Source organism: Lithobates pipiens, unplaced genomic scaffold (genome assembly GCF_037356315.1).
Source record: "Lithobates pipiens isolate NorthernLeopardFrog02 unplaced genomic scaffold, aLitPip1_a1.2 Scaffold_8, whole genome shotgun sequence".
Classification (NCBI taxonomy): Eukaryota; Metazoa; Chordata; class Amphibia; order Anura; family Ranidae; genus Lithobates; species Lithobates pipiens.
Genome location: NW_027507903.1, coordinates 595,301,325 through 595,326,993, shown reverse-complemented (window position 1 = coordinate 595,326,993; position 25,669 = coordinate 595,301,325). Strand labels below are relative to the sequence as shown.

The 25,669-nt window shown below is 42.9% G+C and overlaps 1 protein-coding gene across 1 annotated transcript in view; it reads left to right on the top strand.

Moving 5' to 3' along the window:
* The window catches only part of LOC143961250 (complement C3-like), a 351,241-nt gene that overhangs the window by 268,738 nt on the left and 56,834 nt on the right, over positions 1-25,669 (top strand). The window contains exons 29-31 of the mRNA XM_077470486.1: positions 10,563-10,753; positions 12,322-12,480; positions 19,989-20,048. Of these exons, the coding sequence (XP_077326612.1) occupies positions 10,563-10,753; positions 12,322-12,480; positions 19,989-20,048 (410 nt within the window). The remainder of the gene's footprint in view (positions 1-10,562; positions 10,754-12,321; positions 12,481-19,988; positions 20,049-25,669) is intronic.

The window sequence follows — 25,669 nt, the reverse complement described above, 5'->3', positions numbered from 1 at the left end:
AAATACTGTTTTATTTCCTAGCATTCCATAAAAGAGGGATATGCCTTTGATTTTAGGGTTAGTGCTTAAATAATATTGCGATAGGTTCCATGGAATGGAAATATGGGTGGTAGGATTCGCTCGGAGAAAATGGTTGATGCGTATACAAGTGTAGAGTCCCTGTGTTGTCAAGCCATATTCCATTTGGAGAGATCGAAAGGTCTTTAGGTTTGGTCCAATCATTAAGTCGTCCACTACACAAATCCCCCTTGCCACCCAGTCCGTTATGTTTAAGTCTGGTATAAGCCCAGTCAGGCTTTGCAAGGGCATTGGTAAAGTTACAAGCTTGCTCTGATGGAAAGAATGGTGTATAAGTACATCCCATGCACTTAGTGTGGCTGCTATTGTAGGAGATATGGTTTTGTTCTTCAATGAGTAGGGGCGATGTTGAAAAAGTAAGTAATAAAGGTTTCGTCCGGGAAGTTGGGCACTCTCTGTCTCTGTCCATCTAGGACTTATGGAAGAGGGAAACCATGCCTTAAGTTGGGTCAATAAGGTGGCCAAAAAGTAGTCTTTTAGATTTATCATACCCACACCTCCCATGTTCCTGGGTGGTATCAGACGAGCGTAGGCACATCTCGCTCTTTTCCCCTGCCAGATATAGCAGTTGATGACAGAATGGGCTTTAAAGAGGAAGTAAACTCTCCCACTCTGATGCTTCTTTTCATTTAGTCCATTATAATAAGTAATTATCAGATTATAGCCACTGTAATCCAGCCCAAATTGCATATTACTTACTGTTTAAATAAACTTTAAAAATCTTGTTTCCAGGGGTTAGGCAGCGCCATCTTAAGTATTGTTTTCTGAGTCCACAGTGGAGTGTATTTCCGCCCTTACATTGAGCACTTCCTGTACTGTTAACCAAGCCTCCTTCTCAATCTAACGTTTCTATGGCAACCCTGCTTCCCTGTTCATAGCTGACTTCTTTATTCTATAGTATTTACTTGTGCAGATGTCTAATGTTTCCCTTTGTCAGACTTATCAGCTTCAGCTGATAAGACTGCAGTAATGGCCAAGTTTAGACTGTATGTGAGGACACATGGGGTGTAGGAGGAAGCTCTGAGTGATTAGCAGTGTTGTGCCGTAGGAAGTCCTGATAACAGATAGATAAGACATAGAGAGTGTGCCTTAAATTAGGGGAGATCTGGGCATGCTCAGTGACTTCATTCTACAGAACAACAAGGATTACAACAATACTAAGCAAGTAAGGAGATATCTACAAGCAGTGTTCATTAGGGTTTTTTATGCTGATTTACATGGGACAAAGTTGTGGGTGAGGGTTTATAACCACTTAAAGAAAGAATGTGTTGGGTAAGGGTATTGGTTAAGGTCCTGAACAAGTAAATTAGCTGTGGCAGTATAGTCATTTTAAAAGCCGCCAGTCCATGAGAATTCAACCCGCGCAGATCTCGTAGCTTCGTTGATAATTTGTCTAAAAAAGGGACATAGTTAGAACTATAAAGGTCACCTAAATTAGGTGTCAAAGTGATACCAAGGTACTTTATGCCCGATGTTTTCCAAGTGTATGGATATTCAGTTGCCAGCTTCTGTCTTACCTCTAAAGGTACATTCAGGCCTAGTATGTAGGACTTGGATTCATTCACTTTGTAAAATTATAGTTTACTAAACCACTGCAATGTTCGGTGCACCAAAGCCAGGGAATTCTCTACATCTGTGATCATCAGGATAACATCATCAGCAAAAAGGCTGATGGTGTGGGTGGAGTTATTCAGTTCAACTCCCGAGATGCTTGGGTGAATACGAATGCGACACGCCAAGGGCTCCATCTGTAGGTTACAAATCAGTAGCGATAAAGGGCAGCCCTGGCGGGTCCCATTCTTAATGTTAAATGAAGTGGAGAGGGCTCCCGTCATTAGGACCTGAGCTGAGGGACTGGTATAAAGGGCCATAATCGCCGAAAAGATAGGGCCAGCAAAGCCAAACGCAGTTAGGGTACTAGCTAAGTACCCCCAATGTATGCGGTCAAACGCCTTCTCCGCATCCAGTGACAGGAGAGAAGGCGTACCCCCCCCATATACACACCGTGGATGATGTCGATCATGTGCCTGGTCTCGTCTGATGTTTGCCTACCCTTTGTGAACCCTGACTGGTCTGGGTGAATTAGACCCGGGAGAATATCTGTCAGACGTATCGCTATCAATTTGGCGTAAAGCTTCACGCCGTTATTAAGTAGTGAGATGGGTCTAAAGTTTTGTGGGCTGGTCGGGTCTTTCCCTGGCTTAGGTATAGTTACTATTAATGCTTTAAGCATCTCTGAAGGGAAAGAGGCAACAGCATCATTAAATACCTGTAGTAGATGGGGGGCTAGGATATGTCTGAACGTTTTGTAATATTCACCTATAAAGCCATCAGGTCCCAGGGACTTGTTAGACGCAATGAGGCTATAGCCTTGTTTACTTCTAACATGGTAAAAGGTAAATTTAGCTGATGAAGTTGATCGGAAGTCAGCCTTGGGAGGGGAAGTTGTTCTAGAAAGGCAGATATGTTGTCCTGGTCTGGTTGAGGGGTTGAATTATCTGTTTTTAGGTTGTATAGGGAGCTATAGTATTCTCCGAATACATTCGCTATTTCATTCAGGTGATAGTGTTTAATTTGAGTATTGGGATGAATAAGATATGGGATCCTCGACTTATACCTCTGCCCTTGTATGCGTTGTGCAAGAAATTTCCCGGCTCTATTACCACTAGCATAGTGTGTCATTTTCAGTCTCCTGGTAGCTTTTTCAAAGTCCCCCAGGAGACTAAGCCTCAGATCAAGTTTAAGTAACAAAATTGAGTTGGATAGGGCAATTGAGGGCTGTTTTTTGTTTTGTGCTTCTAGGGAGCGGATGTTATCAGTGAGCTCTGTAATTTTCTGTTGCCTCTGTCTCTTCAGCTCCATTCCTATTTTTATGAATATACCCCTCATAAATGCTTGGTGTGCATTCCATAATACAGCATGATTAGATACAGAACCCACATTATCATCAAAATATGCATTGAGCTGAGTTTCCAATTGTTCCCTGGAACCCTGACTCTGAAAAACATATGGATTCGCTCTCCAGATTGGGTTAGGCCCAGGGGCAAGTGAGTCAGCAATAGTCAGGGTAACAGATGCATGATCTGACCAGGTAATAGTATTGATCATCGTCTTGGTGGCCCGCGCTAGAAGGGATTGGTCCACCAAGAAGAGGTCAATGTGAGAATAGGAGTGATGTGCTGTTGAAAAAAAAGTAAAGTCCCGTTCTCCCGCATGACAACAACGCCATATGTCATACAGATCATTTTTATGGATAAAATCCTGTAACGAAGGTGTGGCACGTCTTGCTGTAGAGGTAGTGACCATAACTGTGTCCTGGGGTAGGTTAAAGTCTCCACATAGAATTAAAGATCCCCTCCTGACCGACTTAAATATTTTCCGTAATTTGTTGAGAAATTTAATCTGGTGTGAGTTGGGTGCATAGACGTTCACTATGGTATATGTGTATGAGTTAACGTCACATACGAATATAAGATATCTGCCATTAGAGTCTTTGACTTCCTCATGGACATGGAGGGAGACAGTGTCTCTGAACGCTGTGAGTACACCTCTTTTCTTTGCATCTGCGTTAGCTGTGAATATAAAGGGGTATTTTCTGTGGGAACATTTGGGCTGCGAATTGGCACAAAAATGGGTTTCCTGTACACATAATATGTCACTGTTATATTGAGAGGCTTCAGTCCACATGGCTTTCCTTTTAGCAGGATGGTTAAGACCCTTGGCGTTGATGGATAAAAATGTCACTCCCATTTACCAGGTCTGTTAGTGCTTGGGCCACATAATGGGCACTGTTTGCTAGATGATAGTAAGGGGTGTTCCTGACGATAGAAAGAATGTAGATAGATGGAGTGTAAGTTACTAACATGCGAATGACCCTCCATGGCAGGCATGATGTAGAAGTAGACAGTGGCGTACAACATTCCTTTGTGGGAGACGGTGCTTCGTGGCAAGGCATCAGATGGAGTAGGCAAGGAGAATTGAGCATGAGCATGATCTGTGTAGTTTCCAATTAGCAGTCGTTTCAAACTGTGGTGAGCAGTAAACAAAAAGAACAAAATAAAACAACAAAACCTCCGCTGTAAGCAAAGAATAAAGTAAAGCTGTAGTGTTATTTTCCGAACATTGGTAAACATTTCAGGCTCGTTGTCAATGAACGGCCCAAGGCAGTCAACTGTCTATTTGAATGCAACTAGTGCTATTCAAACGTACATTGGGGGTCAAGTTCGTGGCAGAGAGGGTTAGCCCCTGCTGCAACGGAATGTGTGGTATCCCGAGCATAATCCGTTGGTTTAGGCCTGTTTTTTAGTATTGTCAGGCGTGACAGTTTTCCATCCTACTTCCAGTTTTTGTGTCTTCTTAGCAGGGTTGGGGCTGTTTGCCAGATCTGGGACTATGTGCCAGTCTCGAAGCAGAGCAAGGCCCTTCTCCAAAGAGTGGATAACGTGAGTAGCACCATCCTTGGTGATAGTGAGGTTGGTTGGATATCCCCATTTGTAGGAGATCTGGTGGTTTCGGAGAGCTTTGGTAATCGTTACTAGGCTTCTCCTCTTTTTCAGTGTGTACTGTGAGAGATCTGCATAGAATTGCAAGTGTTGCTATTGGGCAGGGACGAGGTCTTTTTTCCGCATAGTGGCCATAAGTTGTTATTTGATATGATAAAAGGTCAATCTCAGTATGACATCTCTTGGAGTATGGTCTGGGAGGTAGGAGGGTTTGGGGAGGCAGTGTATCCTGTCTATGGTGACATCCATCTGTGTAAGATTGGGTAGGAGGTCTATGAATAAGGTAGTGGCGAATGTCCGCAAATCGCTCTGTTGAACCGTTTCCGGTATGCCTCTGATTTTCATGTTGTTTCTCCTACTTCTGTCCTCCATGTCCGCCATTTTTGCCTGTATGGCCTCTATCTCCCCCTCAGTCTCCTCTTGGGCATCTACTAGGTCATTAATTGTGGTAGCGAATTCGCCCATTTTGAATTCAATATGATCAACTCTAGTTTCCACCTCTTGGATGTCTGTGCGAAACTTGTTCATACATGTCATCATATCAGCCTGTATAGTACTCCGTAGGGGGAGAGCAACATGTCTTTAAGAACAGTGTCTATGACAGGTTGGTTGTTTGTGGGAAACTTTTCAATGCTATCAGGCAGATCCCTGGTGTCCTCCCCTGAGTCATCCTCATGGCCGCTCAGTGAGCTGCATCCAGGGCCATCCAGCCTGGGTCTTGCTTTGGCCAGACTGGTCAGTTTTGGGGTATCTGGGCAGGAACGGGTGCTCTTCGGAGAGCCCTCATTTCCACCCGGGTGGTCCAGGGAGAGACAGGGCCCCACGTGATGACGGCCGGCATGGAAGTAGCTCTGGCGCCATTTTGCCTACCTCCATCCTGACGGTACTGGTAGTATTCTGTCAGTCTCTGCGGTTTCCTTTCGCCTTTTTGTTTCTTAGTCATGCTTCGCCTCGATCCACAGCGAGCTGGGGTGGGTATATGCCTCCGAGAGAGCCATTATGTGCCGCTTTGTAGTCCGTCGCTGAGGAGCTCCGCTCTTACACAGACATCACAGTCCGTGGCTAGCCACGCCCCTCCACAGTTTTTTTTATTGCGCATTAAAAAAAGAAAACAAATAAAATTAGACTCGCTGTTTGCCAATAGAACTTAACCAAAAGGTGCATTCTATGCATCCAAAAATATATAAAATTTACTAAATCAAATCATTATTCAACCAAAAAATAATGTCAAAGCAATAACTCCAAGGCCAAAAATAAATAACGCATTATCTCCTCCGATTCCGTAACATGTCTGGTTGACGAACGGCCATTCAGAAACGAACTGAAAAGCACAAAATGAAAGTGCGAAATGAAAAACGCGAACTGAAGAGCGATAAATGAAAAACGTGAACAGAAAAGCGTGAATAAACACTCAAACTTCTACTAACACATAATTAGCAAAAGGAGCCCAAAGGGTAGAGCTAAAGAGCTGAAAAAACATGTAGTACATCTAGTACGTCACTATGTTTGTAATTGTTGGCCAACATTTGTGTGTATGCAAGACAAGTTGGGGCCAACCCCCTTCAGACAAAATTCCACGGTTTTGTTGGCCAGCCATACGATCGTGTGTACGAGACATTACAATAAAGAATCCTATAAACAGTTTAAAGGTAAACCTCTTTTCTTCTAATTTTAATGAATGGCCACATGTTCATGTTGCTACATTCATAATTCCATGTGCCACAACCAATACTACAATTATGCAAAAAATATATTTTACAAGTGTATAAACTTAGTGTGAATACATACCATAGAAGTGGCAAAAATAGAGAAAAACATAAAACCAATATAGTCCACAATAATGTTCTATCAGTCTTTATAGTCCATCCGCCATACTGTGTGAAAAAAGAATCCTAAGGACTTGCAACAACAAAATTAAAAATTCCAGTCTTTTCAGAAAGAAATCATTGCATTTGCTTCTGCTTCTCAAAATAAATATAATAAAAATATACTGTGATAAATTTCATCTATCATACATGATAAATAAAATGTGCTATAACTCTTATGCCGCGTACACACGAGCGGACTGTATGGCGTACTTAGTCCGTCGAAACACATTTCAGCGGACAATCCGCTCGTGTGTGGGCTTCAGCGGACTTTTTCAGCGTGCAGTCCGGAGTACTAAGAATTTCGTTTTTTTCGAAATTCTGTCCGTCGTACTTTGGTTTCAGCGGACAGTACGGTCGTCAGTATGCTAGTTCGACGGACTAAGAATGGCGCATGCCCAGAAAGGATTTACACGGTGGAAGGGTTTGCTGTGTCTTGGACTTCCTATTTCTAGTCCCGTCGTACGTGCTGTACACGTCATCGCGCAAGCTTTCGAAGGACTGTTTGTGCATCCGTGTGTGGTCAAGTCCGTTCAGTGGAAAGTACGACGGACTGTCCGTCGGATTGTATGACGAACTAAGTATGCCATACAGTCCGCTCGTGTGTACGCGTGTGTACGCATTAGAGATCAGACATTAAAGGGCAAAAGTCTCTTTAAAATCCTCAAAGTGCTTGCGTGCAAAAAAAAACTCTTGAGTAGCAGTTCCTCTACACAAAAGTGACTTGTTCTTTGCCAAAGAACTCCACCATAGCAATCCTCCAAATGCTGTCACCACCAGGTGCCACACTCACCAAAAGGAGTTGAACCCCTAAGTATATACTAAGGAAGAAATACAGAAAAAAAGTAAAAACTTGTCCTGTGTGAAAAAATATGTGAAATTAAAAATATATGTGAACAGCAGCAGCACACACAATATTATACACAGCAATAAATAAGTCTTTCGTAGTGATTTATGCATAAGGATATAACAGCGCAACACATTTTTATTTTAATAGGAAGGTCACAAGAGTGCTTGTATCACTGATCTTGTATTGTTTGTACCAACATCCAGGAACCAAAACTTAACTTGCCCATATAGTTAGAAAAGAAAGATCGGTGAAAACCATCATTGTGCATCACCATTCTATTAAAAAAACCATAAAGGAATAAAATATATTGTACTCAAAAATAAAGTACCTTGCCTGGCACCTGGAATAATCTGCCAATGTTTGTATGGAGTCACCTCAGCTCCGATCCACACTGGAACCAGCATCCGTTTCAAATTGCAGAAGCAATGAGGCAAGCTTTGCTGAGCGCTGATGCCTAGACCCCAGATGGTAGTCAGAGAGGCAAGCCTAAAAATCAAAATCACTACATTTATTCTACGTTTATTCTCAAATATCCCTACAGAGTCCAGGGCCAATAACTAAAACCGAGAGACAGTCCCCCAAGAAACAATATCTCGTAACAAAATCAATCCTACCATGTTGGTGTTACCTGAGCAGTGATTGGGTTGTGTTTAGTTATGTTGTTTTCAGATAATATGTTAGTAGTACTATGTTATGCACATGACTATGTGCACCAGTTGGCCGGGGTATGCCCCAATGGCCCTGTTTTGTACTACCAAGGGAAAACATTTTAATAAAAAGAAATAAAAAAAAAGAAAGTGACGAGGCACCAGTAGTTACTGTCCTTATGCATTTTGTCCCACCCAGGACTCTTTATGAGGACATCAGGGGGCTATTAGACCCCATTATGTCTTCCCTGCCCTTCAAAGCAGCTGATTCAACACAGCTTTTATAGCCAGCTGCTTTCCTGGCTGTAACAGCTAGGAAATGATGGTTCAGGAACCAGAAGTGACAAAATCCTTCATCCTCTTCATTTGTCATAGAAGGATGTTGCTCCATCTCCTCTATGGGCAGCCGTCCAGACTGCTTATGGCAGTCCTGGGTTCCCTGGATGAATGGGATAACCCAGGAACCTGCATGTGCTGTTGTGAAGGGGGGGCTCCTGTAAAAGCAATCAGATGACTGTAAAACCAAAAAGAAATGAAACTGCAGCTATGATCCTGGTATAACAATTTGCTGCTCAGGACATTTCTATATGTACCCTGGACTGTAAGTGGTTAAAGTGGACTTGAATTCAAAAAGTGAAGATTAGCAATTTTATAGGGAACCTCTAGAAATATTAAGCAATTGGCGGCAAAATTGCTGCACGCTGATATACAGTACGTCGGCACAATGACAACAGTGGGCAAATGGGTGTACCTGTACGTCCCTCTTAATTGGCGGGGTTAGCGGGCACACCCACTGCGTACAATGTAACCGTGCCCGCAGGACCCGCAGACTCGATGTCCGCAGGTGTCCGAGCGATCATGTCACAGAGCCGCAGAACGGGGAAGTACTCATGTAAACAAAGCATTTCCCCATTCTGCCTTGTGACATGACAGATCACTGTTCCCTGTCATCAGGAGCAGTGATCACTATGACAGTGAGTAGTAGCCCACCCCCCTACAGTTAGTATCACTCCCTAGGACACACTTAACCCCTTGATCGCGCCCTAGTGTTTTACCCCTTCCCTGCCAGTGTCATTTACACAGTAATCAGTGCATTTTTATAGCACTGATCACTGTATAATTGACAATGGTCCCAAAATGGTGTCAAAAGTGTCCGATGTGTCCACCATAATGTCACAGTCATGATAAAATAAATAAATAAATAAAATCGCAGATCGCCGCCATTACTAATAAAAATAAATGAATAATAAAAGAGCCGTAAAACTACGCCCTATTTTGTAGATACTATAACTTTTGCGCAAACCAATCAATATACACTTATTGTGATTTTTGAATGAAGAAGAAGAATAGAAGAAGAAGAAGAAGAAGAATACATATCGGCCTAAACTAAGGAAAAAAAATTGTTTTTTTTTAATATATTTTTGGGGATATTTATTATAGCAAAAAGAAAACATATTGTTTTTTTTTTTCAAAATTGTCACTTTTTTTTGTTTATAGCGCAAAAATTAAAAATCACAGAGGTGGTCAAATATCACCAAAAGAAAGCTCTATTTGTGGGGGAAAAAAGGACGTCAATTTTGTTTAGGTGCAATGTTGCACGACCGCACAATTGTCAGTTAAAGTGGCACAGTGCCGAAACGCTAAAAAATGCTCTGGTCAGGAAGGGGGTAAAATCTTCTGTGGCTGAAGCGGTTAATTATGTGCAAGCATTACCCTGAAAATTTCCTAAGAATAGAATTACACTTCCTGAATCCCATAGGTCTGCAGTGAGGGATCATTCAAGGCACTGCTTATGCAGCGTACACACGATCGAATTGTCCGGCTTACTTAGTCCGGCAAACAATCCGAACGGACTTGGCCACACACGGGCACACGGAAAGTCCGGCGTTTGCTAGCGCGATGACATACAGCACGTACGACGGGACTAGAAAAAGGAAGTTCAATAGCCAGTAACCAATAGCTTCTTTCTCGTACTTGCTTCTGAGCATGCGTCATTCTTAGTCCGCCGGACTAGCATACTCACGAACATATTGTCCGGCAGAAAGATTGGGCTGCAAAACTAATTTCTAAGTCCGCCGGACTTTACGCTGAAAACGTCCGCTGAAGCCCACACACGATCAGATTGTCTGGTGATATGCAGTTCGGCGGACTAAGTACGCCGGACAATTTGATCGTGTGTATGCAGCCTTACTCTAAATGCTAGTGTCACCAGGCAGAAGCAAGGTCCAGAGACAAGCCGAGGTTAGGGCAGGTAGCATTCAAGCGAGGTCAAGCAAGCCGGATCTGTAACAGGAAACTGGCACAGGATACAAGGGAAACACTGTAGATCAGATAGCAACTGGCCAGTGCAACAGCTCAGTTTAAATAGCTGATTTGGTGTCAGTATTATTGGTGTGTTTGCACGCCCCTTTACATGCACATCTCTATGGGGCTTGGAACTTCATTTGCACTATGGGCAGAGTTTGCCTGACACCCATTGACTTGTATCAAGAGAGGGCAGTTCAAAAGCCTGACAACACTGGACCCTACTCTTAAAAATGTAGATCTTTCCTTAAAATCGTAATGTTATCACAATAACCATATCGTACAAGCACAAATGAATATATATTTTTTCTTTTAGGCAAATCTCAGTGGGATGACCCAGATAGTAAATTATGGAGTAGCCAAGCATTTGGCAGATACATTTCATTGGAGGCTACAGCTTACGCCCTGCTGACTCTCCTGCAAATAGAGGAGTATGATCTGGCAGATTCTGTTGCTCGTTGGCTCATTAGATCGCATGTTGATGGCGAGCGATATGGATCAACACAGGTGAGTAAGATGTCATATACCTGCTTACTTAAAGCTGAACTCTAGGCAAACATTTACATATACAGATAACATACAAATATGGAAGATGTTTTAACTGCTAAAGGATCTATTTTTCTGTCCATCCAGTCCTGAAATTTACACAGTCCTGCCACATAGTCTGGCAGAGTGAGAGACCTGATTTTTCTCTGCTGTACTTAAAGCAGATCTCTGCCCACCTTCCCCATTTTTTTTTCACTCCCCCTTACTGGGTGATCCATTTTGCAGGTTTTTTCAATACTCGCCTAGGCTGGATGACTCGTGCAGGCAAATCTCTGGTGCATCCCACCCTGGGTCTGAAAGTTTGGAGAAACTTCTAGAGGTTAGTGGGCGGAGGCCAAGAGGGTCATTCTGCATACTTAGGGGAGCTTGGCCAATCCCCAAGCAGTGGGATGAGAATGGTGACTAAGCAGCCATTAAAGTAGAAGTCCACCCTATATCTAAAATCCCTGCATCTACATACATCGATGATCTAACACCTTCCCTTTCTAACTCGGTAAAGAAAAAATCAGTATACGTATACATACCCATTCCCACACTGAGCTGTCATCTGCAGCTTTGCTGTGGAGGGGGGTGCAGAGGAGACGTCCGACAACGGAAGCACCATAGTAACTCTATGGGTGAAGTCACTGGGCATTCATTTCACAGCTGTTGTCATCTGAGTCCTCTACTGAGCTTCCGCCTCTGGAGATCGGGTCGGATCAGCTTCAGAAAAAGTATGTATACTGATTTTTTCTTTACAGGGCTCGATAGGTTAGTGTTAGAATGTGCATGTCTGTAGATGCAGGGATTTTAGTTTTAGGGTGGACTTACACTTTAAGTATGGATGAGTCATGCTGGCAGGAAGAGTCGAGTGGAAGATGGAGATGGAGTGCTGTCGAATCTGTCAATGGCATTGAGGGGCCCTTTAGGTCAGGGGGGGGGGGGGGGGCTACAGGCCAGAGGCTTGGGCTGGCAGGGGAAGGATCCTGTCTGCAGTGTGGTGTGATTGGGACTACCACCTGGGAGCAAGGAGACGACAGTGAGTACATCAGCACACTCAGGAACGCTACAAGGGGAAGATCTGCCATATGTAGTCAGCTTTCTGGAGAAACAGCAGTGTGCCGCACCCCTTCCTTGACCTGAGAGATCTCCAGAGCAGCCAGGAGGGCTGGTAGGACCTGCTGAGTAGTGGAGCTGGGACCAGATCCAGAGAAGGAGGGGATACACTCCTGCAAGCAGTTACTTTAAGTTTGTGCTGCTTTTCCAGAAGGGCCCAGGAACCCCTAGCAATCTGTAGAGGAACCTTAAGGTTTCAAGAAATTCTTGTCGAGAAAGGTTAATCTAGTAGTAGTTAGTCAAATTCAAATGGATTTGTCCTGTAATGTTTAAAGAAGTTTTGCGACTCATCCAAAAAGTTTACTAATTGCTGTAAAAATGTTGTCATGAACCTATCACATTATTTACATCCCTTCCTCAGCAATTTGACAAGATTTTTCAACTTTTGCCTTGTAATTCAAAGAATAACACCTATCCCATATGCCTGTTTCTAGACAATCATCATGGTGTTTGAAGCTTTGGCCAAGTACCAAGAGGCCAGGGAAAATAAGATGGTGTTGGACATGGATATATCCTTCCAACTTCCAGAGAGGAAAGACCCTACTAAATACCGCCTTAGTCTGCAAAATAATCTAAATGCCCGATCTGATGAGGTAAGACCCAACCAAAGACTTTGAAGGCAGTATTTGCAATGCCATGTTATTTTTATCTATAGTATGAGAACCTAAAACTATGTGTTATATATATATATATATATATATATATATATATATATATATATATATATATATATATATATTAGAAAAAAATATATTAAGCCGCGCTAAGTGCACTATAACGGATTAAAGTGACAATGTGAAGACAGTGTTGTTCTACCCCCAACCAATGGGAGGATAAACAATATAAATGTTATTCCCAGCCACACCCTTAAGTGGGCAGGTCACAACTTAGTGTGCAAAAATTATGTAAATCATGTAAATCAGGTGATCACATCTAAATACGCCCGTGAACTGAAAATCTCTAAATAAACACAAAATAATGAACAAATGAATAAATGAAAAAAAAGAGTCCAGCTGTAAAGGATTAGATATTAGTAGAGTCCTCCATACACGAAAAGTGTTCAATCCACCACCAAGTATCTGAAATTACTTCTTACTGGAACTTCATGATCCCCCACTACAGAGGATCACGGTGAGCATGTAAATATAAGGTTGTCCCCCACTTCAAAGGAATCCTTCCTGTTCACCTTTACACCACCCTTTCCATATACAAATGGCTGGATGCGTTTTTCATAGGATACTTCTCACAAATTTGGAAGGCTCAAAACGTAAACCATGGAAAAGAGAATAGGGCTCCAATAGTGTAAAAACCCTTTATTAAAAAACTTTAAGAAAATAAAATAACACTTACAATGTCATTGAAGTTTCAAAGCCTTAAGTCCGTTGCGCCGGCCGGACGCACACGGACAAACCCGTCCTGCCTGGACACTGAACACGAGGTGATGTTTAGCATGATGCTCATCCCTACGCGCTTCGCAACAAAATTGCATCATCCAGGGGCACGAGCGGCACGCCAAAACATCTCCATTTATAATGCCACTACCCCTCCAAGCCTCACTTTGGGTGTGTTGTTTTTCCCACCAAAACCAAGCCTCGTTTTCATTAATAAACACAGGCATAGGTCATTCATTCCCCTGGGAGCTTCCCTCATTCACTCCTCCATCCAATCCAATTGTCTGACCTGTGTGCACTTCCTGGTTAGCCAGGCCTCATTTCCATCTATTACAGGAACTATATAATTGTGTCTCCCAATAGAATCCAACGGAGCGCAGCACCATTTCCCCACTTCCGGTGTGTCATATCCGGTATACAACGCTACCAATGGAGCGCAGCGCCATTTCCCCATTTCCAGTGCATCATATCTGGCATACGACGCTACCGCTGTTACTCCCAAAGTCTCCCTTAGGAACGCTTGGTCACCCAATAAGGTCTGCTAAAAGATAATACTATTTCCCCCACTCCCACATGTCACATCCGGTGGGTGGCACTTCCGCTGTCATCAGAGGCGCCCTCAATTGCCGGAAAAACCCAACATATTTTAATCGCTCTCCAACATACCACAGTCTCTGAGGTTTCCCACGGAGGCCTCCATTCCATCCGGCGCACCACAACTTGCCCCCGATGGAACGCAGCGCATCCTATCGATTTCTGTCCCCCACATGGAGTGACATGGGCTGCAGCTAATCCAAGCCCCATTCCCATCTATAGATCCAAGTACCTGACATACCTAATCCGCCTGTGTTTCTCCCTCTAAGTTTAACCCCGGGAAGCAACCCAGGGTAAACCAACACAATACATTGTTATAGAGGCAGGATGATAGTACGGTAAACAGATTTAGCAACAATGTATTAACTATAAAATTAAACTGAATATTACCAAAAAAACATCAATGACCTATACATATTAAAAAAGGTTCATATTAAAAAAAATGTATCAGCTCAGTTTCAATTTTATATTTCTGAGAACATTTTTTAATATGTATAGGTCATTGATGTTTTTTTGGTAATATTCAGTTTAATTTTAGAGTTAATACATTGTTGCTAAATCTGTTTACTATCATCCTGCCTCTATAACAATGTATTGTGTTGGTTTACCCTGGGTTGCTTCCCGGGGTTGAAGGGGTTGTAAAGGTTTGTTTTTTATTTTCTAAATAGGTTCCTATAAGCTAGTGCATTGTCGGTTCATTTACCTTTTCCTTCGATTTCCCTTATAAATGTTTTTTTTTCTTTGTTTTCTTTGTCTGAATTTCTCACTTCCTGTTCCTCCTCAGTAAGCTGTTCTGGCTGACTAACCACCAGCTCGGATGATGGTGAGAAGTTTACTGAGGAGAAACAGGAAGTGAGATATTCAGACAAAGAAAAAAAAGATTTAGAAGGGAAACCGAAGGAAAAGGTAAGTGAACCAACAATGCACTAGCTTAGAGGAACCTATGTAGAAAATAAAAAACAAACCTTTACAACCCCTTTAAACTTAGAGGGAGAAACACAGGCGGATTAGGTATGTCAGGTACTTGGATCTATAGATGGGAATGGGGCTTGGATTAGCTGCAGCTCATGTCGCTCCACGTGGGGGACCGAAATCGATAGGATGCGCTGCGTTCCATCGGGGGCAAGTTGTGGTGCGCCGGATGGAACACAGGCCTCCGTGATGTAGGGGGGCGAGCCGGAACCTCAGAGACTGTGGTATGTTGGACACCAAGTACAATACGTTGTGTTTTTCCGGCAATTGAGGGCACCTCTGATGACAGCGGAAGTGCCGTCAATCGGATATGACGCAGCGGAAGTATGAGTGGTGGTGTTGCGTTCCATTGGATCCCGGAAGTGATAACGGTAGTGCCACCCACCGGATGTGACATGTGGGAGTGGGGGAAATAGTATTATCTTTTAGCAGACCTTATTGGGTGACCAAGCGTTCCTAAGGGAGACTTTGGGAGTAACAGCGGTAGCGTCGTATGCCGGATATGACGCACCAGAAATGGGGAAATGGCGCTGCGCTCCATTGGTAACGTCGTATACCGGATATGACGCACCGGAAGTGGGGAAATGGCACTGCGCTCCGTTGGATTCTATTGGGAGACACAATTATATAGTTCCTGTATTAGATTGAAATGAGGCCTGGCTAACCAGGAAGTGCACACAGGTCGGACAATTGGATTGGATGGAGGAGTGAATGAGGGAAGCTCCCAGGGGAATGAATGACCTATGCCTGTGTTTATTAATGAAAGCGAGGCTTGGTTTTGGCGGGAAAAACAGCACACCCAAAGTGAGGCTTGGAGGGGTAGTGGCATTATAAAAGGAGATGGTTTGGCATGCCGCTCGTGCCCCTGGATGATACAATTTTGTTGCGAAACGCGTAGGGCTGAGCATCACGCTAAACATCACCTTGTGTTCAGTGTCCAGGCAGGACGGGTTTGTCCGTGTGCGTCCGGCCGGCGCGACGGACTTAAGGCTTAAAACTTCAATGACATTGTAAGTGTTATTTTATATTCTTAAAGTTTTTTAATAAAGGGTTTTTACACTATTGGAGCCCTATTCTCTTTTCCATGGTTTACGTTTTGAGCCTTCCAAATTTGTGAGAAGTATCCTATGAAAAACGCATCCAGCCATTTGTATATGGAAAGGGTGGTGTAAAGGTGAACAGGAAGGATTCCTTTGAAGTGGGGGACAACCTTATATTTACATGCTCACCGTGATCCTCTGTAGTGGGGGATCATGAAGTTCCGGTAAGAAGTAACTTCAGATACTTGGTGGTGGATTGAACACTTTTCGTGTATGGAGGACTCTACTTACTGTATATCTAATCCTTTACAGCTGGACTCTTTTTTTTCATTTATTCATTTGTTCATTATTTTGTGTTTATTTAGAGATTTTCGGTTCACGGGTGTATTTAGATGTGATCACCTGATTTACATGATTTACATAATTTTTGCACACTAAGTTGTGACCTGCCCACTTAAGGGTGTGCTGGGAATAACATTTATATTGTTTATCCTCCCATTGGTTGGGGGTAGAACAACACTGTCTTCACATTGTCACTTTAATCCGTTATAGTGAACTCAGCGCGGCTTAATATTTTTTTTCGAATAGTTTTTCTGTAATATGTGATACAGCTAAGCCGCAGCTGATTTCAGTCTTTTGAGATTCATTTGTTATACATTGTTCATTTACCTTAGGGCAGTTTTTCACTTTTATTTCTTTTTGATATATATATATATATATATATATATATATATATATAAAACCACGGGACACGTTCTACAATGCAAAATTGTATTTATATCAAATGCTCTTCCAGGCATAACAATGAATACATGCTACTGTACAGTTACAAGCATACCCTGCTCTTCATCAGGCCTTTGGGCTCATTCCTACCCAGAGTCTCTCCAAGCCTCTGAATTCTGGGTCCCAAATGAGGACTTACCAATCCAGACAGTACTGAAATCTGACTTCTCCTTTCTGATAGGACTACCCCAGAACCTTTTGCTCTGCATGGGTGAGAATTGGTTAGAATCCCTGACCAATATTAATGTCTCATTATCTCTCCATTAAAGGGACCACAGCTAGATAGGATAATTTGTAATGAGTAGAAAGAGTAATGGGTTTGAGTGGGGAAGAAGATATGTAGATAATGTTCACTTAGAGCAGTGGTCTCCAAACCTTCTAAACCAAGGGCCATTTTACTGTGCTTCAGACTTTAGGGAGGCTAAATTGCGGCAAGAGGGAATAGAAAATGTCCTTTTATCAGTGGGAGTAAACAATGCCCCATCTTTGGTATTAGGGGAGAACTAGTGCCATTGGGAGGAATTGTACCCCATCTTTGATGTCATTGGGAGGAATTGTACCCCATCTTTGGTGACAGTAGGAGGAATACTATCCCATCATAAGTGTCATTGGGAGGAAAAGTGCACCCTTAATTGATGTCTGTGGGAGGAATAGTGTCCCATCATTGGTGTCATTGGGAGGAATTGGGCCCCATCATTGTCAGTGAAAGGAACAGTTTGCCCTTGTTGGTGTTGATGGGAGGAATAGTACGCCTATTCATCTATATCCTCTTAGTAATTTACTGAGAGGATAAATATTCACAACTCAGTTTATTAAAGTTTCTACCTCAGACTGTTGAAGCCCTCTCAAGGGTTTTTAGGGTAGTTGGCAGAAGCAATCAAAATAGTTTAACTGCTTAAGGACCAGCTGCCGCCGGATGGCTGTTATGTCCGCCGGTCACCCGCGATCACTCCTTAGCAAGACAGAATGGAGATCTGTCAATGTAAGCAGACAGATCTCTGTTCTGTCAGGAGAGAGGTGACAGATCTATTGTTTATACTGATTATGAACAGTGATCGGTCTCCTCCTCCAGGCAGTCTATTCCCCCACAGTTAGAAACACCTCCCTAGGACACACATTTAACCCCTTGATCGCCCCCTAATGTTAAACCCTTCCCTGCCAGTGACATTGATATAGTAATAAGTTGCTATTTTTAGCTCTGATCACTGTGTAGAAGTCAATGGTCCCAAAAGTGTCAAAAGAGTCCGATCTGTCCACCGCAATATCACAGTTCTGCTAAAAATCGCAGATCACCGCCATTACTATTAAAAAAAAAAAATTATAATAAAAATTCCATAAATATATCCCCTATTTTGTAGACACTATAACTTTTGCCCAACAAATCGCTTATTGTGCTTTTTTTTCTTACCAAAAATATGTAGAATAATACATAATAGCCTAAAATAAGGAAGAAATGTTTTAGATTTTTTTGGAAGATATTTATTACAACAAAAAGTAAAAAATATTGCTTTTTTTTTTTTTTTTTAAAGTCAGCTTATTTTGTTTATAAAAAAATAAATAAAAAAATCGCAGAGGTGATCAAATACCACCAAAAGAAAACTCTATTTGTGGGAAAAAAGGACATAGATTTTGTTTGGGTACAGCATGACCATGCAATTTTCAAATAAAGTAACTCAGTGCCGTATCGCAAAAAATGGCCTGGTCATTAAGGGGGTAAAATCTTCCGGTCAGTAATTTTTGAAAAACTCAGAAAGATGAAAAAAAAACTTAGGGCGACTAAAGTCTAGATGTTTTGAGCAGATTCATTATTGAACCAAGGATGCCATTACTTAGAGGATGATTTAAAGTGCTACTAAAGATCATTTTTTTCTTTTTTTTTTTCCACAAAAAGGTTTTTATTCTTAAATAAGATAAACAGATACACGTCATAGTACATGGGTACACAAAAGCAGCAACCATGACTGTGTGGTACAGTGATAAAGTATACAGACAATTATACGCAACTGATTAGGCAAGAACAAATAGAATACAGAATGTACTGAGCCTAAGTAGTCAGTAAACAGAGAAAACTAGTATATGTACTACCAACAGCTACGTGTTCATGAGAGGCTTTGGTGTATTAGCAGCAAGTGTATAATAAACAATGACCATGGGGACCACCCTCAACAGGTCCTCTCATGGTCTGGAAAGGGTCAAAGGACTTGCCCGCAGGAATAGTACATGTTAAATGTTAAATGCCTCGTTGTTTACGGAGGTAAGGGGCATCTTTGTTAGGTAGTGTGCCAATGGGATAGGGTCTACCTATAAGGGGTGTAAAGAAGGAGTAGAGAAAGGGTGAAGGTGGAGGGGGGGGATACAGAGAGGAAGGGAGGGTCAAGAGGGGCCATAGTAGGGCTATGGGGGGATTGGGGAAAAATAGAGGGGGAATTGAGGGAATAAGGGGGGCCACTCCTCTCCCCAGCCCCAACTCATCACACAGGATACACCAGGGTCCAACCCGGGTGGTTAATGTGGGAAGTAAGACTTGTATCTGTCCGTGGATTTAAAATGCGTCCAGCAGGCCCACGTGGCGGAGAATTTCTGCGTGCGGTCCTGAGAAGTATAAATCAGCTCTTCTATCTCCTCAATTTTAGTGACTCTTGTCAGCCAATCTCTGATAGAGGGGATCTGGGTGGAGCGCCAAAGCGCAGGGATGCATAATCTTGCTGCATTAACCATGTGCATGGCCAGGGATTTGTGATATGCTCGTTTGGGCAGAGAGGTGTGATGGAGGAGATACTGACCAGCGTTGAAATCTAGTCTGGTGTAAGTGGTGACTTGTGCTATTACGGAATGTACCTCCTTCCAGAATGGTTGGAGCAAGGCGCAGTCCCACCATATGCATAGAGCCCTCTCCATTGTTGCATCTCCAATAGACGTTTGGGACTGAGGGAGAGAATTTGTGTAGGCGGGATGGGGTCCTGTACCATTTTGTAATTATCTTGTAGCCATTTTCTTGAATGGCAACGTTCAGTGACCCTTTGTGTGCATACGTGGCGATGGTAATTTTTTTCTTTTTAAATATAAAAGATGTTATATTTGTGGGTAGATAGGGATGCGGGTGGTTAGAACATTTTTTCTTTTAATGCAGGGACTGTATGTAGGTAAAAAAATAATAATAATTTTGACTCTAGAACCACTTTATGGTCAAGAATCGATGTGAACTCACATGATGGAGCAGGTTTGAGCAGAGGGGTCTCCGTGAGTGGTGGATAACAGATGGTAAAGCTATTATATCTAGAATATAACTATGCTGAAACATGATCTCTTTTCTCCCTGCAGACAAACATAAATAGTGATTTTGTGGTGAAGGCGACGGGGAAGGGGCGAGCTTCTCTAACAGTGAGTTTATGAATTTTTTTCAATTGCCAATTTATATCTTTACAAAAAAGTGTGGAATGTTTTTTTAGTACATGAAGAGTAACCCCAAAAATCTGTGAAGATGGCCCCAGTAATGTGTAGTCTTCCAGTACCACCAAATGTGTTGACCTGCCATTCTCAACCAAGGTTCCATTGAACTTCAGAGGTTACTTGGGCTTCCTTAAACCAAGCTAACTGACCTCCCATTTGATGGTGTCTGCATAATTCTGTGCCAGTGCCACTTGGCAGACCTAGCTGCATGACACCAAGGATCTTTTCATATGGCTATAACTGTGGACATTCCTCACACTGATCAACAGTGTAAGAGGCATTCTTCGCACTGGCCACCAGTGTAATGGACATTCTCCCCACTGACCACCAATGTAAGGGGCATTTGGCCATTGACCCCCAGTTGATTAGTTTGAATCAATTTGTTTTAGCAGGGGTTCCCCAAGACCCAAACATTATTTCAAGGGTTAAAGAGGAAGTAAACCCTGATGGGTTTACTTCCTCTTTGATTCCCTGCATAGGTAAAGCATAATGGACTACTATGCATCACATAGTAGCCCATTATGTGTCACTTACCTGACACAGGAGCCAGCGAAGTCACCGCTGTCTCCTGTAGTTCAGAGCGTCCATCTTCTTGGTGGGTCTCACTGCTCCGGCGCTGTGATTCACCGGAGCAGCGATGACGTCACTCCCGCGCATGCGCACGGGAGCCGACACTCGCGGCATATAGCCGCGATCTGCGGCCTTCCCAGTGCGCATGCGTGGTAGACAGCGGTGGCTGTCTTTGGGTAAATATCTCCTAAACCGTATAGGTTTAGGAGATATTTCTTGGACCTACAGGTAAGCCTTAATCTAGGGTTTACAACCACTTTAAGAAAGGCTGGTGTAGACCCACAAGAACACCTCAACACAGTTTGGAAAAATAAAGTGGTTGTAAACCCTTAGGCCGCGTACACACGGGCGGATTGTCTGCCCAACTAAGTTCGTCAGACAATCCGACAGACAGTCCGTTCAAAATTTGAATGAACGGACTTGACCACACACGATGAGCAGACAGTCCGCTGAAAGCGTGCGCGATGACGTGTACAGCACGTACGATAGGACTAGAAAAACGGCGTCCTATACACTGCAATGCAACCTTCGGCCGTGTAAATCCTTTTTGAGCATGCGCCATACTTAGTCCGTCCAACTTGCCTACACACGAGCGGACTGTCCACTGAAACCAAGTTTGGACGGACAAAACCAAGTTTGAACAGACAAAATTACGGAAATTCCGTAAGACTTTGTTCGTCAGACAGTCCGCTGAAAAAGTCAGCTGAAGCCCTCACACGAGCGGATTGTCCGCTGAAACACAGTTCAGCGGACTAAGTTGGGCAGACAATCCGCCCGTGTGTACGCGGCCTTACATATACCCAGTAAAGTGATTAAACCTCAGGTGATACAAAGAGAGTCAATCCTCCTACACAAGTTGTATCTGTTTATTGCACTCTTCTCTACATTTGTCCAAAATGTATAAAGCTTGTTTGGGCTGTCAGAAAAAAAGGGGGTGGAGAACTGAAATTACATTCTGCAGAGCTCAGTGAGGAGAGCTCTGAGGGCTGATTGGAGGGTAGGGACTTACCCCCTTTATACAGCACACAGGAACAAAGCTGAGGCTGTCAATCACAGACTGTGTGCTGAATCTCCCTCTCTTGCTACCGCTTGGTGTCAGGAAAGCTTGTCAGAAGTGACTCATGCATACAGCAGAGGAACAAGGTAATAGACAGAAATTACATCTAGTGCTCTGCATTGTCCATACTGTAGAGAGATATTATTTGTTCATATTTCATGTCTGAGTGTTTACAACCACTATAAATAAAATACAATAGAAATAAAAAACATGAGCACACATAATATGTATGTGTATAAGAGGTACTATTAGAATAGACAAAGTTTGAAGGAATTGTTGTTAATCCAAGGAAATTGCTCAACCACGGTGATAGAGTATGAATATAACCAGACATGTCCCCTTTAGTATAATGATGTATTTTTCATTTTTTGTAATATGGTATATAATTTTGTATGGAGTAAGTGTTTAATAATTCCACTAACAACGTGTTACAGGACCCTACCTTCCTTAACAACATTATACAATCAATTATTCAATTCACGCCTGGCCATGCCCATGACAACACACCCTCCCCCATGCCATAGGAGCCAGTAAAATGTTTCTTGCAGGGCATTTTCATTCCACCTTGAACTCAAATCCACCAAGGAAATTACCTCTTTGTATAACCTAATCTCTACATTAGAATTTGATCATAAACGCTCTGGCTCTAAAGGAAACCCTGCTCCATCTCTTTAACTATAGAACCCGACTACGTCAACTTAGGCCACGTACACACGGGCGGACTGTCTGGCCAACTAAGTCCGTCAGACAATCCGTCCTACTTTTGAATGAACGGACTTGACCACACATGATGAACAGACAGTCCGCTGAAAGCTTGCGCGATGACGTGTACAGCACGTACGACGGGACTAGAAATACGACGTCCAATACACTGCAATGCAACCTTTGGCCGTGTAAATCCTTTCTGAGCATGCACCATACTTAGTCCGTCCAACTTGCCTACTCACGAGCGGACTGTCCGCTGAAACCAAGTTTGGACGGACAATATTACGGAAATTCCGAAAGACTTAGTCCACCAGACTGTCCGCTGAAAAAGTCAGCTGAAGCCCACACACGAGCGATTGTCCGCTGAAACACATTTCAGCGGACCAAGTCCGTCAGACAGTCCGCCCGTGTGTACGCGGCCTTAGAGACCGCCGGTATATGGCAGCGGCCGGCTGCTTTGAACCTCATAGGATCACGTTGAGGCTGCAGAACTCAGCAGTCACGTCGCTGGTTGAAGAAGAGTTCTTGAAAGAAGTGCAGCTGTCAGGCTTAAGGCCGGAACATAAGCATCAGCAGCAGGTGGTAAAATGGCTATGGCTCCAAAACAGCACCTCTCTTGGCTGGGTGAAGACAGGAAGTGGAGGGGATGTGGCTACATGTTTCAGGGCAGAAAGGAGGGCCCCTTTATCAAACCATAGGAAGAAGATTGGCCAAAGAACAAGTCTTTATTTGCTGAGGTGAGGGGGAGGGGGCGAAGTAGGAGGCAAATACTATTAACTCTTGTTTAACCAAAAATGTGTGCTGGACACTGCCATGTGTCAATGGGATACATAAGGCTAATGTTAATTGACCCTAGAGCAACCAATACTGTCCATACTAAAAAAAAAACTGAGAACTAAAATGTGAATAATTAATTAAAAGTAAATATTCTAATTATTAGATACTAAATAGGTCAGACTTCTGATTGGGCTTATGAATGTATCCATGCTTGGATGGCAAAAATTGGCATCAATAAACAGCTATACATTCATATGATATAGCTGTTTATTGATGACAATTTTTGCCATCCAAACATGGATACATTCATAAGCCCAATCAGAAGTCTGACCTATTTAGTATCTAATCATCATTAGAATATGTCTTTTACTTTTAATTCATTATTCAGATTTTATTTCTCAGGTTTTTTTTTTTTTTTTTATATGGACAGTATTTGTTGCTCTAGGGTCAATTAACATTATCCTTATGTATCCCATTGACACATGCAGTGTCCAGCACACATTTTTGGTTAAACAAGAGTTAATAGTACTGGCCTCCTACTCCTGCCCCCTCCCACTCATCACAGCATATAAAGTTCTTTGGCCAATCTTCTTCCTATGGTTTGATAAAGGGGCCCTCCTTTCTGCCCTGAAGCATGTAGCTACATCCCCACCCCTCCCCTCCACTTCCTGTCTTCACCCAGCCGAGAGAGGTGCTGTTTTGGAGCCACATATTGTCACTTCTGATAGCTGCTGATACTTATATTCCAGCCTGAAGCCTGACAGTTGCACTTCCTTCAAGAACTCAATCAGTGACATGCCTGCTGAGCTCTGCATCCTCACGGTGATCCTATGAAGGCCTATATGGGTCTATGACAAGCCTTGATTTACTTTTATCTAGTGAGTGCACTGTAATTGTTTTTTTATGCTTTTTTAATTAAATTGCTATACCTAGATGGAGACGCCCTCTTGTTTTTTTTCTGATCGCCCTATGACCAACTTTTAACCCAAATTAAATCCTACATTGAACACACAACTCTCCTTACCCTACCCTCGGAAACCATTGATGCATTAGAAGCAGCGTTGTCTGATGCAAAGCTCTCATGTGCGATCTCTTCCCACTCAATCAATAAAAGCCTGAACCCCAATGATTACTCTTCCAGGTTCTATAAGATCCTTCCGGATCATTTAGCACCTTCTCTCCTACACTTACTGTATGTAACACTGTCTCGCCACAATTCCCATTCTCTCCCCAGACTCTAGAGGCACAGATCACACTTAGCCCTTGTGCACACGGTCGGACATTCCAATGGAAAATGTCCGATCGGACCGTGTTGTCGGATAATCCGACAGTGTGTGGGCTTCATCGGACTGTTTCCATCTGAATATCCGACGGACCAAGTTTGAGAGCTTGGCTATAAAACTTTCCGACAACATGTCCGATCATGTGTAGAGAATTCCGATTGAACAAAGTGCCAGGAATGCTCAGATCAAATTCCTAGACCAAAGCTATTGGCTACTAGCCTGAACGTAGTCCCTTCAAAACGAAATACGTCACCACGTTCTGAACGATCGGATTTTCCGAAAACTTTGTCCGACCGTGTGTATGCAACACAAGTTTCGGACAAAATCCGTCAGACAAAATCCCACAGATTTTGTTATTGGAATGTCCGACCATGTGTACAAGGGCTAATTCCCAAATTGGGAAAATATCCAGTGAATTGCAGGGGTTATCGACCTATCTTGCTCATCAATATAGATGCCAAAATCATTGCAAAACTGATAGCCAATTGCCTACAACCTCATTTGCCTGCCTTAATGCACGGTGACCAAGTAGGTTTTGTTAAACTGATATACAAAGATACAGATAGAATACTGCTCAGGTGTGGATATTAGTCACGGATCATTCCCAGGTGCTGGCTTTCCACCACATAGACATGAGAAAATGGAGATTGGCCACACACTGTGGATAGTTAAGCTGTATTGTATATCCCAGTGCAGTTTGTTCTGTGTCATGGAATAAAGGATTTTATGTATGCTATCCACAGTGTGCAGCCAGTCTTAATTTTCTCAAGTAGGTTTTATTACAGTGAGGGAACAACACCTCTCAAGTGCTAAACATTATTGGCCACACTCTCCATCTGCCCTAATGCCTCCTGACCATGAACATAGAAAAGGCATTTGATCGGGTGAGTTGGTTGTTTCTTGGGGCTTCCCTGCATAAAATGGGAGATACCTTTATGCAAAAAATCATACGCTTTCCAACAATCCATCGGCAAGGTTACGTGCAAATGGCACCTTCTCTGAACCCTTGTCAGTCAACAATGGTAGCTGCCAGGGGTGTCCCCTCTCTCCCCTTCTGTAAGTCCTTGTTTTAGAACACCTATTGCCATTCTTCGCTGATTACCCTTTTCTTTTCCTCACTCAACTCAGTTCCTAGCCTATGGTGGTTTCCTCAGCTCCTA